Source organism: Rhinoraja longicauda, chromosome 37 (assembly GCF_053455715.1).
Source record: "Rhinoraja longicauda isolate Sanriku21f chromosome 37, sRhiLon1.1, whole genome shotgun sequence".
NCBI classification, from domain to species: Eukaryota; Metazoa; Chordata; class Chondrichthyes; order Rajiformes; family Arhynchobatidae; genus Rhinoraja; species Rhinoraja longicauda.
Window position 1 is genome coordinate 14,093,862 of NC_135989.1, and position 14,956 is coordinate 14,108,817.

General features: G+C 47.5%; 1 protein-coding gene across 2 annotated transcripts in view; it reads left to right on the forward strand.

The window, feature by feature from the left end:
* ak5 (adenylate kinase 5) overlaps positions 1 to 14,956 on the forward strand; it is a 65,368-nt gene that overhangs the window by 26,403 nt on the left and 24,009 nt on the right. For both annotated transcript variants that reach the window (XM_078429515.1, XM_078429516.1), the window contains 2 exons: positions 1,252 to 1,310; positions 5,654 to 5,690. In XM_078429515.1, coding sequence (XP_078285641.1) covers positions 1,252 to 1,310; positions 5,654 to 5,690 — 96 coding nt within the window. The remainder of the gene's footprint in view (positions 1 to 1,251; positions 1,311 to 5,653; positions 5,691 to 14,956) is intronic.

The window sequence follows — 14,956 nt, forward strand, 5'->3', positions numbered from 1 at the left end:
TACATATTTCAAACAGACGAATAAATAAATAGCACTAGTGCAAAATCAAAAATAATGTCCCCAAGCCTATATAGTTCAGAGCCTATTTGGAGGTTGTAGTGTTTCATAGCCTGATGGCTGTGGGGAACAAACTGCTCCTGAACCTGGACGTTACAGTTTTCAGGCTCCTGTACCTTCTCCCCGATGGCAGGGGTGAAATGAGAGCGTGGCCAGGGTGGTGTGGGTCTCTGACGATGCTGGCTGCTGCTTTTTTGTCAACCCCTTCGATGGTGGGGAGGACGGAACCCGTGATGGACTGTGCAGTGTCCACCACTGTCTTGCGATCTTCTCTAGGTGTTGCTGGGATAAGGTGCCTGCTCGGTTTCGCCAGAGATGTTGGCAGTTCCACGCTGCTGCCATTGTGTGTGGAGGAGACTTCTCACTCGTGCTCTGACATTTTATTCCAACTGGGTCCTATTTTTAGCCCTCCAGTTAACGCTGTTGTGCGAAGTTGTTAGCTGCATGCGTTCTGCGGCACAGCTACAAATTGAACCTCACACTTGGAATTAATCCCGGCCTTTGGATCCGTAACAGCAGTGCGGTCTGACCAGATCTGAGGAGAATGTGTAACCTTCTGAGAAGTATTGTGTACGGTTCCAGGCAGCATCTTACAGGAAAGATGTTGTCGGGTTGGAAAGGGTACAGAGTAGATTTACGAGGATGTTGCCAGGATTCGAGGGTCTGCACGAGAAGGAGAGGTTGAGCAGGCTGGGACTCTATTCCTTGGAGCGCAGGAGGATGAGGGGGTGATCTTATAGAGGTGTATAAAATGATGAGAGGAATAGATCGGGTAGACGCACAGAGTCTCTTGACCAGAGTAGGGGAACCGAAGACCAGAAGACAACGGTTTAAGGTGAGGGGGGAAAGATTTAATAGGAATCTGAGGGGTACCTTTTTCACACAAAGGGTGGTGGGTGTATGGAACGAGCTGCCCGAGGAGGCAGCTGAGGCTGGGACTATCCCAACGTTTAAGAAACAGTTGGACAGGTACATGGATAGGGCAGGTTTGGAGGGATATGGGCCAAGCGCAAGCAGGTGGGACTAGTGTAGCTGGGGCAAGTTGGGCCGAAGGGCCTGTTTCCACACTGTGCCACTCTATGACTCTGTGACTATGACCTGTCCAGGAAATTCAGGCAGGAGACAATCCTGGGTGGAGTTTTGCAGCAGTTAGTGGGAAGATTTTGTTTAACCCTCTCTTTTCCCTTTCCGCAGGTCCCAGCGTGTCTGCTCTTCCTCGGGCAGCTGAAGCCAGCATAGATACTGAGGAAAAGGTAACACCATTAGTCCTGTCAGCCTGTCTCCCCACCTGCCCTCGACACCCACGCTGCCCATTTCCCATCTAGCGAGCCTGACCACTGATGCTGATAGTCATCGGTTCCCATGGACTAGCGTGGCTGGGACATGTTGGCCGGTGCGGGCAAGTTGGGTCAAAGAGTCTGTTTGCACGCTGTAAGACACCATGACTCTATGAAACTATCTGCCCAAAATGCTCTTCAATGTCAATAAGGGGGTACGTGCATCCCGGTCCATAGTTTCAGGTTCCCTTTCACTCAACGAAACTCTGACCACATTGACCGTCTTTCATCACCTCCCCATATCTGGCCTGGAAACTCCAAACATGACTGGAGAGAAATCAACCACTATTGGGCATGGTGGCGCAACGGTAGAGTTGCTGCCTTACAGCGCTTACAGCGCCAGAGACCCGGGTTCCATCCCGACTACGGGCGCCGTCTGTACGGAGTTTGTACGTTCTCCCCGAGACCTGCGTGGGTTTTCTCCGAGATCTTCGGTTTCCTCCCACACTCCAAAGACGTGCAGGTTTGTAGGTTAATTGGCTGGGTATAAATGTAAATTGTCCCTTGTGTGTGTGTGGGGTAGTGTTAATGTGTGGGGATCGCTGGTTGGTCGGTGCGGACTCGTTGGGCCGAAGGGCCTGTTTCTCTAAACTAAACAAAACTAAAATGTAGGAAGGAACTGCAGATGCTGGTTTACACCGAAGATAGACACAAAATGCTGGAGTAACTCAGCGCGACAGGCAGAAATATCAGCTAATCATTTCAACTATTTTGGATATCTTTGGTTCAGAATGGATTGGGAAGGGGGGAAATTTGTGCCATAAACGGATAGCGGAGTCAGGGGGTATGGGGAGAAGGCAGGAACGGGGTACTGATTGAGAATGATCAGCCATGATCACATTGAATGGTGGTGCTGGCTCGAAGGGCCGAATGGCCTTCTCCTGCACCTATTTTCTATTGTCTATAAACTCTATATCGGAGAAACAAGGAATGATGAAATCAGTTTAAAGGCAGCATCTCTGGAGAGTAGGAACAGGTGACGTTTCGGGTTTAATGAAGGGTCTTGACCCGAAACGTCACCCATTCCTTCTCTCCAGAGATGCTGCCTGACCCGCTGAGTTACTCCAGCATTTTGTGTCTATCGTCAACCATTGTAAAGGTGGACTTTGAGCTTTATTTTCTTTATTTGTGGTCAGAAATCAAATCGGAAATGGGAAAGGCTCTCTGTTTAACCAGGTGCAGCATCGTCTGATGGGCTGAGGTAGCGCATCGAACCCTCCCGGAAGGCAGACAATCAGAGTTGCCAACCCAACTTCCTTTGCCAATATTTCCATGGAAACGAAATCAGATCCAAGCCAAATATTTGGATGGATTTCACAACGAAGGACAAAGTGATGGAAAATGGGGCGGGCAAACAAGAGGGGGGGAGTGGGGATGGCAAAGAAATAATCGTGGGTGGGGGAGGGAGGGAAGAAAAGCAGAGAGAGAAGATGGGGAGAGGGAGAGAGAGAGAGAGAGAGAGAGAGAGAGAGAGAGAGAGAGAGAGAGAGAGAGAGAGAGAGAGAGAGAGAGGGTGGGGAGAGAGAGAGAGAGAAGGTGGGGAGAGAGAGAGAGAGAGAAGGTGGGGAGAGAGAGAGAGAGAAGGTGGGGAGAGAGAGAGAGAAGGTGGGGAGAGAGAGAGAGAGAAGGTGGGGAGAGAGAGAGAGGTGGGGAGAGAGAGAGAGAGAGAAGGTGGGGAGAGAGAGAGAGAGAAGGTGGGGAGAGTGAGAGAGAAGGTGGGGAGAGTGAGAGAGAGAGAGAGAGAGAGAGAGAGAGAGAGAGAGAGAGAGAGAGAGAGAGAGAGAGAGAGAGAGAGAGAGAGAGAGAGAGAGAGAGAGAGTGGGTTTGTGTGAGAGTGTGTTTATCTGTGTGTGTGAGAGAGAGTAAGAGACAGGAGCTGAGAGTGTCAGAGATGAGGAAGGAGAGGGAAAGGAGAGAGAGAGAGAGAGAGAGAGAGAGAAAAAAAAAAAGAACAAGCACATTTAGAACGCAGATGAGGAAGAACTTTTTCAGTCAGAGAGTGGTGAAGGTGTGGAATTCTCTGCCTCAGAAGGCAGTGCAGGCCAGTTTGTTGGATGCTTTCAAGAGAGAGCTGGATAGAGCTCTTAAGGATAGCGGAGTGAGGGGGTATGGGGAGAAGGCAGGAACGGGGTACTGATTGAGAGTGATCAGCCATGATCGCATTGAATGGCTCGAAGGGCTGAATGGCCTCCTCCTGCACCTATTGTCTACAAGAAGCCGACTGTGGCCCCAGAACGTCACCCATTCCTTCTCTCCAGAGATGCTGCCTGACCCGCTGAGTTACTCCAGCATTTTGTGTCTGTCTTCGGTGTAAAGCAGCATCTACAGTTGCTCTCCCGACAGTACACATCTACAGAGAGGGTTCCCGTCTCTGAGACTGTTATCAGTCCCAGGCCCTGTCCCTCCCCACTGCCGTACAGCTCTGGCTCTGAGCTGGAATCATGTACTGTCTTGCCAGTACGGAGGAGAGGAGAGGAGTATATTTCGAAGCGGTTTTGCTGCATGATACACACGGGACATCCAAGCCCACACGGGGACTCACGACTGCTCCCACCTGAAGCTTGGAGGGGAAGGTTCACTCTGACAACGTCGCTGTGGGCTCACTGTCTGCATGGTTGTCTCGTGATCCAGAGCAAGCAAGATCATGAGGGACCCCTGCCACCCCAGTAACGGACTGTTCCAGATGCTACGATCAGGCAAACGCCTCCGCTGTCACGCTGTGAAAACGGAGAGGATGAGACAGAGCTTCTTCCCACAGGCCATCAGGACTGTCAACTTTTATAACCCCAGAGACTAAATTTTTGTCGACACTAATAGCAACTTATTAACTTTATTTATATGCTGTAACTGTAATTCTTTTTGTGCACAACCCGCAGGCATTGCCACTTTCATTTCACTGCACATCGTGTATGTGTATGTGACAAATAAACTTGACTTGACTTGACTTGACGTGCTGGAATAAACTTTCTGCTGATTCAGTGTCCCAGCACGATGAAACACAGAAACATAGAAAATAGGTGCAGGAGTAGGCCATTCGGCCCTTCGAGCCAGCACCGCCATTCAACATGATCACGGCTGATCATCCAGGATCAGTACCCCGTTCCTTCTTTCTCCCCTTGATACCGTTAGCCCTAAGAGCTCTATCTAACTCTCTCTTGAAAACATCCAGTGAATTGGCCTCCACTGCCTTCTGTGGCAGAGAATTCCACAGATTCACAACTCTCTGGGTGAAAAAGATTTTCCTCATCTCAGCCCTAAATGGCCTGCCCCTTATTCTTAAACTGTGACCCCTGCTTCTGGACTCCCCCAACATGGGGAACATTTTTCCTGCATCTAGCCTGTCCAATCCCTTAAGCATTTCATGTTTCTGTATGATTCCCTCTCATCCTTCTAAATTCCAGTGAACATAAGCCGAGTCAACCCATTCTTTCAAAGGCATCAAACAGAATCTTTCACTGTGTAGGAAAAAAAAATTCAGATGCTGGTTAAAATCGAAGGTAGATGCAAAATGCTGGAGTAACTCAGTGGGTCAGGCAACATAGAAACATAGGAAATGGGTGCAGGAGTAGGCCATTCGGCCCTTTGAGCCTGCACCGCCATTCAATATGATCATGGCTGATCATCCAGCTCAGTAACCTGTACCTGCCTTCTCTCCATACCCCCTGATCCTTTTAGCCACAAGGGCCACATCCAACTCCCTCTTAAATATAGCCAATGCACTGGCCTCAACTATCTTCTGTGGCAGAGAATTCCACAGATTCACCACTCTCTGTGTGAAGAAATGTTTTCTCATCTCGGTCCTAAAAGACTTCCCCCTTATCCTTAAGCTGTGACCCCTGGTTCTGGACTTCCCCAACATCAGGAACAATCTTCCCGCAACTAGCGTCTCCAACCCCTTAAGAATTTTATATGTTTCTATAAGATCCCCCCTCACTCTTCTAAATTCCAGTGAGTACAAGCCTAGTCTATCCAGTCTTTCTTCATATGAAAGTCCTGCCATCCCAGGGATCAATCTGGTGAACCTTCTCTGTACTCCCTCTAAGGCTAATGTTCCCTCTCTGGAGGGAAGGAATGGGTGACGTTTCAGGTTGGGAACCCTTTTTATTCCAGTATCTTCAGTGTAAACCAGCATCTGCAGATGCTAGCTGCACTCTACCAGGGTGAGTGCTGGGTCCATGGTGGCTGTGGGACTGTTGCTGGGTGGTCAGTACTGACGAGTGTTCCTGCTCTCTCTCTCTCTCTCTCTCTGTGTTTTACAGCCCGCGGAAGGTGCTTCAGGTGAAGATCTGCCACCAGGTCAGTCCCCAGCACGTTCTTCACACACCCCCACTCACTCCACACGTGGCAGACCATCAGCCTTGTTGGGCCAGACCACAACGCACTGTCACCACAGTGTATCCTGTGAACATTCTTTCTCTCCAGAGATGCTGCCTGGGCCGTTGAGTTGCTCCAGCATTTTGTGTCTATCTTCAGTTTAAAACCAGCCTTAATCCCTTTACCATTCATCTCTGCCCAGAGAATCGAATCTCACCCTCGATCTCGATCCTGAGCTGGAATCACGCCTTCTCTTGCAGTGCGGAGGAGAGGAGGCAAATATATTTGGAAGACAGACACAAAATGCTGGAGTAACTCAGCGGGTCAGGCAGCATCTCTGGAGAGGAGGGATGGGTTACATTTCGGGTCGAGACCCTTCATCAAACCTGAAATGTCACCCGTTCCTTCTCTCCAGAGATGCTGCCTTTAAACTGATTTCATCACTCCGTGTTTCTCCGATATAGAGTTTATGGCACAAATTTTCCCCCTTCCCAATCCATTCTGAACCAGAGATATCCAAAATTGTTGAAATGATTAGCTGATATCTCTGGTCGAGACCCTTCTTCAGACTGAGAGTCAGGGAGAACGGAAAGGAGAGATATAGACAGTAATATAATCTCTCAAAATCACCATATCTCTCATTTTCCTTTCCCCTGACTCACAGTCTGAAAAAGGGTTTTGCCCAGAAACTTCACCCATTCCTTCTCTCCAGAGATGCTGCCTGACCCGTTGAGTTACTCTAGCATTTTGTGTCTATCTTCAGTTTAAACCAGCATCTTCAGTTCCTTCCTACACTGAAAAGATTAGCTGTCCTTATTATCATATCATTAGAAAGATTACCACATGCCTGATAGACTGTGTGAGATTTAATCAAGCTTCTTAATTAACACATGCTCAAAATCAGGCGACATCTTATAATTTGTTAATTATTTTAAATGAAAGTATTACTAATCTACTCAGATGCATATATTCCGCTTTCAACCTTTCTAAATTATGGTTGGGTTATTCTATTCAGAACTGGTATTTCAATATTTCTTTTTGAGTTAGTGTAAGAAAATAACTGCAGATGCTGGTACAAATCGAAGGTATTTATTCACAAAATGCTATAGTAACTCAGCAGGTCAGGCAGCATCTCGGGAGAGAAGGAATGGGCGACGTTTCGGGTCGAGACCTTTCTTCAGAACCTTCTTTTTGAGTTGATTTATCTATCTACTCACTCTAAAATAGTATTATTTTATCATAAATTAGTATCAGTCTGAAGAAGGGTCTCGACCCGAAACATCACCCTTTCCTTCTCTCCAGAGATGCTGCCTGACCTGCAGCATTTTTTGTCTACCTAAACTAAATTAGGAAGCTTTGTGAAAACAAGTCTTTATTAGAATTAAACTTTATCAGGAGAAAATATCTTGTCAAGACAAATAATATTTTAGATTCTCTCTGAGTAGTCTCAAAGTAGAATGTAGAATATAGAACAGTACATCACAGGCCCTTCGGCCCACAATGTCCATGCTGAACTTGATGCTAAGTAAAACTAATCTCCTCTGCATGCACAAGATCCATATCCCTCAATTACCTTCATATCCATGTGCCCATCGAAAAGTCTCTTCAATGTTGTTATCGTATCTGCCTCCACCATCACCCCTGGCAACGTGTTCCAGACACACATTACTCTCTATGTAAAAAAACTTGCCCCATACAATACAATACAATACAATATATCTTTATTGTCATTGTACAGGGGTACAACGAGATTGGGAATGCGCCTCCCATACGATGCAATAATTTCGTTAATTTAAACAACAGCAACCCAACAAAACAAATTGTAACAGTTTTAAGACAGAATAAAGTGCAAGTAGATCTGTGCCGGTTCACTGTGTGATGTGACCATCCGGCTCAGCAGGACCGGTTCATAGCAGCTATGGCCCTGGGGATGAAGCTGTTCCTGAGTCTGGAGGTGCGGGCGTAGAAGGCCTTGTATCGTCTGCCCAATGGAAGGAGTTTGAACGGACTGTTGCAGGGGTGTGAAGAGTCTTTGTGGATGCTGATGGCTTTTCTGAGGCATCGTGTGTTGTAGATGCCCTCCAAGACTGGTAGCTGTGTTCCGATGGCCCTCTGAACTCTATGGACTACCCACTGAAGAGCTTTCCTCTCTGCCTCCGTGCAGCTGAGATACCACACAGGGATGCCATGTGTTAGGATGCTCTCTATGGTGCAGCGGTAGAATGTCGTCAGCAGCTGTTGGGGTAGACCAGACTTTTTCAGTGTTCTTAGGTAGAACAGTCGTTGCTGTGCCTTCTTGACCAGCGCAGCAGTGTTATTGGACCATCTCCTTTAAACGTTGGCCCTTTCACCTTTAAGGGCGGCACAGTGGTTGAGTTGCTGCCTCACAGCGCCAGAGACCCGAGTTCGATCCTGACTACGGGTGCTGTCTGTGCGGAGTTTGTACGTTCTCCCCGTGACAACGTGAGTTTACCCCGGGTGCTCCGGTTTCCTCCCACACTCCAAAGATAGGCAGGTTTGTAGGTTCAATGCTGGAGTAACTCAGCGGGTCAGGCAGCATCTCAGGAGAGAAAGAATGGGTGACGTTTCGGGTCGAGACCCTTCTTCAGACTGAAGAAGGGTCTCGACCCGAAACGTCACCCATTCCTACTCTCCTGAGATACTTGCCTGACCCGCTGAGTTACTCCAGCATTTTGTGTCTACCTTCGATTTGAACCAACATCTGCAGTTATTTTCCTACACAAGTTTGTAGGTTAATTGGCTTCCGTAAATGATCCCTAGTGTGTGTAGGATGGAACTAGTGCACAGGGATCACTGGTCATCGCGGACTCGGTGGGCCAATGTCTAAACTAAACTAAACTAAACTTAAAGCAATGCCCACTAGTCTTTCACATTTCCACTGGGAAAAAGGTTCTGTCTGTCTACCGTATCTAAGTCTTTCATTATTTTACACATTCTGACAGGTCTCCACACACAAACTCCTCTCATCAGCTTTCCAAAATGCCAATTTAATGTGCCCAATTTTTATTGGGGGAATCTCATCTCCAGAATTAGAAATACGCATACAATTTACAATATTTCACGGCCATTGTGGAGCTCAGATCTGATTCGATCTTGCATTGTTTCCATCAACAGTTATCTAAATGTTCGCAACATGAGAGAGAAACCAAAGGGAACAAAGAGACTTTTGAAGAAAGAGAACAATGGAGCCCCATAGATAATACAGTCTCTTTCTTTAGGAATCTTTGCAAATAATTATGAAACTTAAGAAGTAGTTTAAATCCACAATGAAATAAAGCTTCAACACTCTTTCCAAGAGGTGTATAGGGTGGCATGGTGGCACAGCAGTAGAGGGACATAGTGTGTCCCTACACACGAGGGACAATTTACAAATTTGCCAAAGCAAATTAACCTACAATTCTGCACGTCTTTGGAATGTGGGAGGAAACCGGAGCACCCGGAGAAAACCCACGTGGTCACAGGGAGAACGTACAATCTCTGTCCAGACACCACCCATAGTCGGGATCGAACCCGGGTCTCCAGCAACTGTGCCGCTGTGCGCCACCGTGCCACTCAAACCCCCGCTGGGTTTTGTACTGGATACTATTCCTCATTCTGCTCTTTTCCTTCTCTTCTGCAGTTCTCTCTTCCAGTCTTTTCCACCCCGTGTGTGTAAAGCATTCCCTTTTATTCAAGAGAGAGTTGGATAGAGGTCTTCGGGCTAACGGAATCAAGGGATACGGGGAGAATTCTCCGCCTCAGAAGGCAGTGGAGGCCAACTCTCTGAATGCATTCAAGAGAGAGCTAGATAGAGCTCTTAAGGATAGCGGAGTCAGGGGGTATGGGGAGAAGGCAGGGACGGGGTACTGATTGATTTACAGCGAATGCAGCGCCGGAGACTCAGGTTCGATCCTGACTACGGGTGCTGCACTGTAAGGAGTTTGTACGTTCTCCCCGTGACCTGCGTGGGTTTTCTCCGAGATCTTCGGTTTCCTCCCACACTCCAAAGACGTACAGGTATGTAGGTTAATTGGCTGGGTAAATGTAAAAATTGTCCCTAGTGGGTGTAGGATAGTGTTAATGTGCGGGGATCGCTGGGCGGCACGGACTTGGAGGGCCGAAAAGGCCTGTTTCCGGCTGTATATATATGATGATGATGATGATGAGAATGATCAGCCATTCATCACAGTGAATGGCGGTGCTGGCTCGAAGGGCCGAATGGCCTCCTCCTGCACCTATTGTCTGTGTTTCTCCACGGTCTCACTCTTGGATCACACCTCTCTCCGGCTTTGCTCTACTTCTTCCTCAGTCCTTGCTTTAGTCGTTGCTGTTGTGCAAATGACTGCCTTTAAATCACTCAGTTATTGACTGACAACCTCCTCCCATCACGTACAACAATGATGCTGTCATTCAGAAGCATCCTCATTCTTTTCTCTTGTATAATCTCTGAAAATTCTTTCATGAGCCTCCCTATTGTTCTGTCTTTCTCCTGTAATTCATTCCTTATTCTCCTTTCTTTCTTTAATTTCTTTCATACCTATTTTTATTGTGGTACCATTGTATTGTCTGATCACTGATAATTGGCGTGTCTGCGTTTGTATAGTTGTACCTGCCCCCCTGTCTCATTTTCGTTTAGTTTAGTTTGGAAGTACAGCGTGGAAACAGGCCCTTCGGCCCACTGAGTCCAGCGATCGCTGCTAGCTCTATTCTAGGGACAATTTACAGAGGCCAATTAACCTGGGTCTCGACCCGAAACCTCACCCATTCCTTCTCTCCCGAGATGCTGCCTGACCCGCTGAGTTACTCCAGCATTTTGTGTCCACCTTCACTGTGTGTACAATGCTTTGAGGCATCTTATGGTAATTTTAGACATCTCCTGTTTAGAATGGATTGGGAAGGAAGGCGATTTGTGCCAAAAACTCTATATTGGAGAAACAAGGAATAATTAAATCAGTTTAGATACTAAGTGCTGGAGTAACTCAGTGGGACAGGCAGCATCTCTGGGGAGAATAGACAATAGACAATAGGTGCAGGAGGAGGCCATTCGGCCCTTCGAGCCAGCACCGCCATTCAATGTGATCATGGCTGATCATTCTCAATCGGTACCCCGTTCCTGCCTTCTCCCCATACCCCCTGACTCCACTATCCTTAAGAGCTCTATCCAGCTCTCTCTTGCATGCATTCAGAGAATTGGCCTCCACTGCCTTCTGAGGCAGAGAATTCCACAGATTCACAACTCTCTGACTGAAAAGGTTTTTCCTCATCTCAGTTCTAAATGGCCCACCCCTTATTCTTAAACTGTGGCCCCTTGTTCTGGACTCCCCCAACATTGGGAACATGTTTCCTGCCTCTAACGTGTCCAACCCCTTAATAATCTTATATGTTTCGATAAGATCTCCTCTCATCCTTCTAAATTCCAGTGTATACAAGCCTAGTCACTCCAGTATTTCAACATATGACAGTCCCGCCATTCCGGGAAATAACCTAGTAAATCTTGGATTTCAGTAATGTAAAAGACTAGCCTCCGATGAGCCCTATTCCATTTAACTTCTGACTTCACCTCAGCTTCCCCAGTTTAGAACAATAAAGACCTGGACACAGTGTGTGTCCAAGTATCTAAGAGATGACATCAAAGGCAGGAAAGGGCTTCACAGGAACTAATGAAAGGGATCGGCAGATGACCTTCTGAAATCAAATGGTCTACCCTTTATGTCTCTGTAGAGGCACTGTGCTTCTGAACGCGTCTTGTCTGAACCCTAATGTCAGCTCAGTGTGGGGGATGAAGGCACCATTACAATATGTGAGATCAGATGCAGGGTGAATCTATCATTCCCGGGGCAGGCAGTAAACCAGGAGGTGGAAGTACCAAGATGGATTCTGCCACGTGTTTCAATTATGAAGAAGCAGAAATGTCAAAGAGCAAGCGGTTTTAACTTTAATGCGGATAGGGAGAGTGCTGTTTGTGTAAAGGGGGCACCAGGAACTGCAGATGCCGGTCTTCCACTTATCATATATATACAGCCGGAAACAGGCCTTTTCGGCCCTCCAAGTCCGTGCCGCCCAGCGATCCCCGCACATTAACACTATCCTACACCCACTAGGGACAATTTTTACATTTACCCAGCCAATTAACCTACATACCTGTACGTCTTTGGAGTGTGGGAGGAAACCGAAGATCTCGGAGAAAACCCACGCAGGTCACGGGGAGAACGTACAAACTCCTTACAATGCAGCACCCGTAGTCAGGATCGAACCTGAGTCTCCGGCGCTGCATTCGCTGTAAAGCAGCAACTCTACCGCTGCGCTACTGTGCCAAACTTCTTGCATTTGAGGCAGCAGAGGTTACGCAACGGCCTCCAGGCGCTGTGGACAAAAGTGGCGATCCTGTGAGTGTCCCTCTCGGTGCAGGCGGCCAGGGTACGACCAGGGATCTTCAGATGGGAGCTGTCACCTTTGTGGGTCTCTTGGAGCAGGATTGCCGTGACTTTGTGGGTCTGTGGCAGATGTTCAACGATGGTGGTCTTCCCCTTGGTGAGGCCTTCCGCATCCAGCTACGGCAGGGAGATGCCATTCGGTTCCACATCCGTGGGTGCCCGCCCTAAGAAGGGCGCGTGCTCCGGGCTGGCGCCAAGCTGCAGTGACTGAGGGGATCTTATCGAAACGTAGTTAAATGGAAGTTAAATGGAATAGGGCTCATCGGAGGCTAGTCTTTTACATTACTGAAATCCAAGATTTACTAGGTTAATTCCCGGAATGGAGGGACTGTCATATGTTGAAAGACTGGAGCGACTAGGCTTGTATACACTGGAATTTAGAAGGATGAGAGGAGATCTTATCGAAACATATAAGATTATTAAGGGGTTGGACACGTTAGAGGCAGGAAACATGTTCCCAATGTTGGGGGAGTCCAGAACCAGGGGCCACAGTTTAAGAATAAGGGGTCGGCCATTTAGAACAGAGATGAGGAAAAACTTTTTCAGTCAGAGAGTTGTGAATCTGTGGAATTCTCTGCCTCAGAAGGCAGTGGAGGCCAATTCTCTGAATGCCTTCAAGAGAGAGCTAGATAGAGCTCTTAAGGATAGCGGAGTCAGGGGGTATGGGGAGAAGGCAGGAACGGGGTACTGATTGAGAATGATCAGCCATGATCACATTGAATGGCGGTGCTGGCTCGAAGGGCCGAATGGCCTCCTCCTGCACCTATTGTCTATTGACTGAGGTTGCATTTGGGCTGCAAGCTGCTGTTGTTATTTCTGCTCCTGCGGTCTCTGTTTGTTGTCGTTCACCTGACTGAGGTGGGGTGACAGGGCTCGCCACGAGGAAGTCGACAGCATGAGCCCCAGATGCTGGTTTACAAAAAGCACCCAAAGTGCTGGAGTAACTGAACGGGTCAGGCAACATCTGTGGAGGACACGGATAGGCAACATTTCAGGCAGGGGCCCTTCCACAGAGTGATTGCGACAACGCTGCAACAGAGGTTGTATGGGACAAAGCCTGCCAAGTGATTTAGAAACATAGAAACATAGGTGCAGGAGTAGGCCATTCGGCCCTTCGAGCCTGCACCGCCATTTAATATGATCATGGCTGATCATCCAACTCAGTATCCCGTACCTGCCTTCTCTCCATACCCCCTGATCCCTTTAGCCACAAGGGCCACATCTAACTCCCTCTTAAATATAGCCAATGAACTGGCCTCAACTACCCTCTGTGGCAGAGAATTCCACAGACTCACCACTCTCTGTGTGAGTGGGCACAAATGATCACATTTGTGGAGGAAGGAACTGCAGATGCTGGTTTACACCGAAGATAGACACAAAACAGCTGGAGTTACTCAGCGGGACAGGCAGCATCTCTGGAGCGAAGGAATAAGTGACGTTTCGGGTTCAGGCATCAGACTACAGATTGACTTCAATCCATCTGAAGAAGGGTCCCGACTCAAAACATTGCCTATCACTCCCTCCACAGATGCTGCATGACCTGCTGAGTTCCTCCACTTTCTCATGATGAAACTCTCCCCCTCTCACCTTGTAGCCATGCCCTCGAGTGTTGGACATTTCCACCATGGGGAAAAAGGTTCTGACCGTCGTCCCTATCTATGCCTATAAGTTTACACACTCCCCTTAACCTCTGACGTTCCAGAGAAAGCTCTCCAAGTCTATCCAACCTCTCCCTGTAGCCGAAGCCCACTAATCCAGGCAGAATTCTGGTAAACCTCCTCTCCAAAGCCTCCACATCCTTCCTGTAATGTTTAATTAAACACTCCCAGCAGCTAAGAAATAAACCACATTTTCCTAATTAGCATTAAAAGCGTTGGAGAATGCAAAAGAAAATTAGATTAAGGCAGGAATAAACATTTTTAAGAAGTGCTTATAAAGTAAATTGAATTTTGAAATCTCTTATGGCATAATAACATAAATATAAAATTAGTTTCTTTTTAAGCCGGCTGTTAATTAAGGCTTAGTTTAATTATGCATAAACATCTAATTCACAGGCCTTGCCACAGAACATACCACCACCAAGATATTTCATAATGAGATCATTTCATCAGTATCCAAAGTGCCCATCGTTCTGCAGATTTATGCATTAGTAAAACTCTGATAATCCAACACACATGGGCCTTGATAATGTTTAGTTTAGTTGGGAGATTCAGCGCAGAAACAGGCCCTTTGACCCATCAGGTCTGCACCGACCAGCGACCCCCTCACATTAACACATACTAGGGACTATTTTACATTCATATCAGGCCAATTAATCCACAAACCTGTGCGCCTTTGGAGTGTGGGAGGAAACAGAAGATTTTGGTGAAAACCCATGGCTTGTATACACTGGAATTTAGAAGGATGAGAGGGGTTCTTATCGAAACGTATAAGATTATTAAGGGGTTGGACACGTTAGAGGAAGGAAACATGTTCCCAATGTTTGGGGAGTCCAGAACAAGGGGCCACAGTTTAAGAATAAGGGGTAGGCCATTTAGAACGGAGATGAGGGAAAACGTTTTCAGCCAGAGTTGTGAATCTGTGGAATTCTCTGCCTCAGAAGGCAGTGGAGGCCAATTCTCTGAATGCATTCAAGAGAGAGCTAGATAGAGCTCTTAAGGATAGCGGAGTCAGGGGGTATGGGGAGAAGGCAGGAACGGGGTACTGATTGAGAATGATCAGCCATGATCACACTGAATGGCGGTGCTGGCTCGAAGGGCCGAATGGCCTACTCCTGCACCTATTGTCTATTGTCTATTGTCACGGGGAGAACGT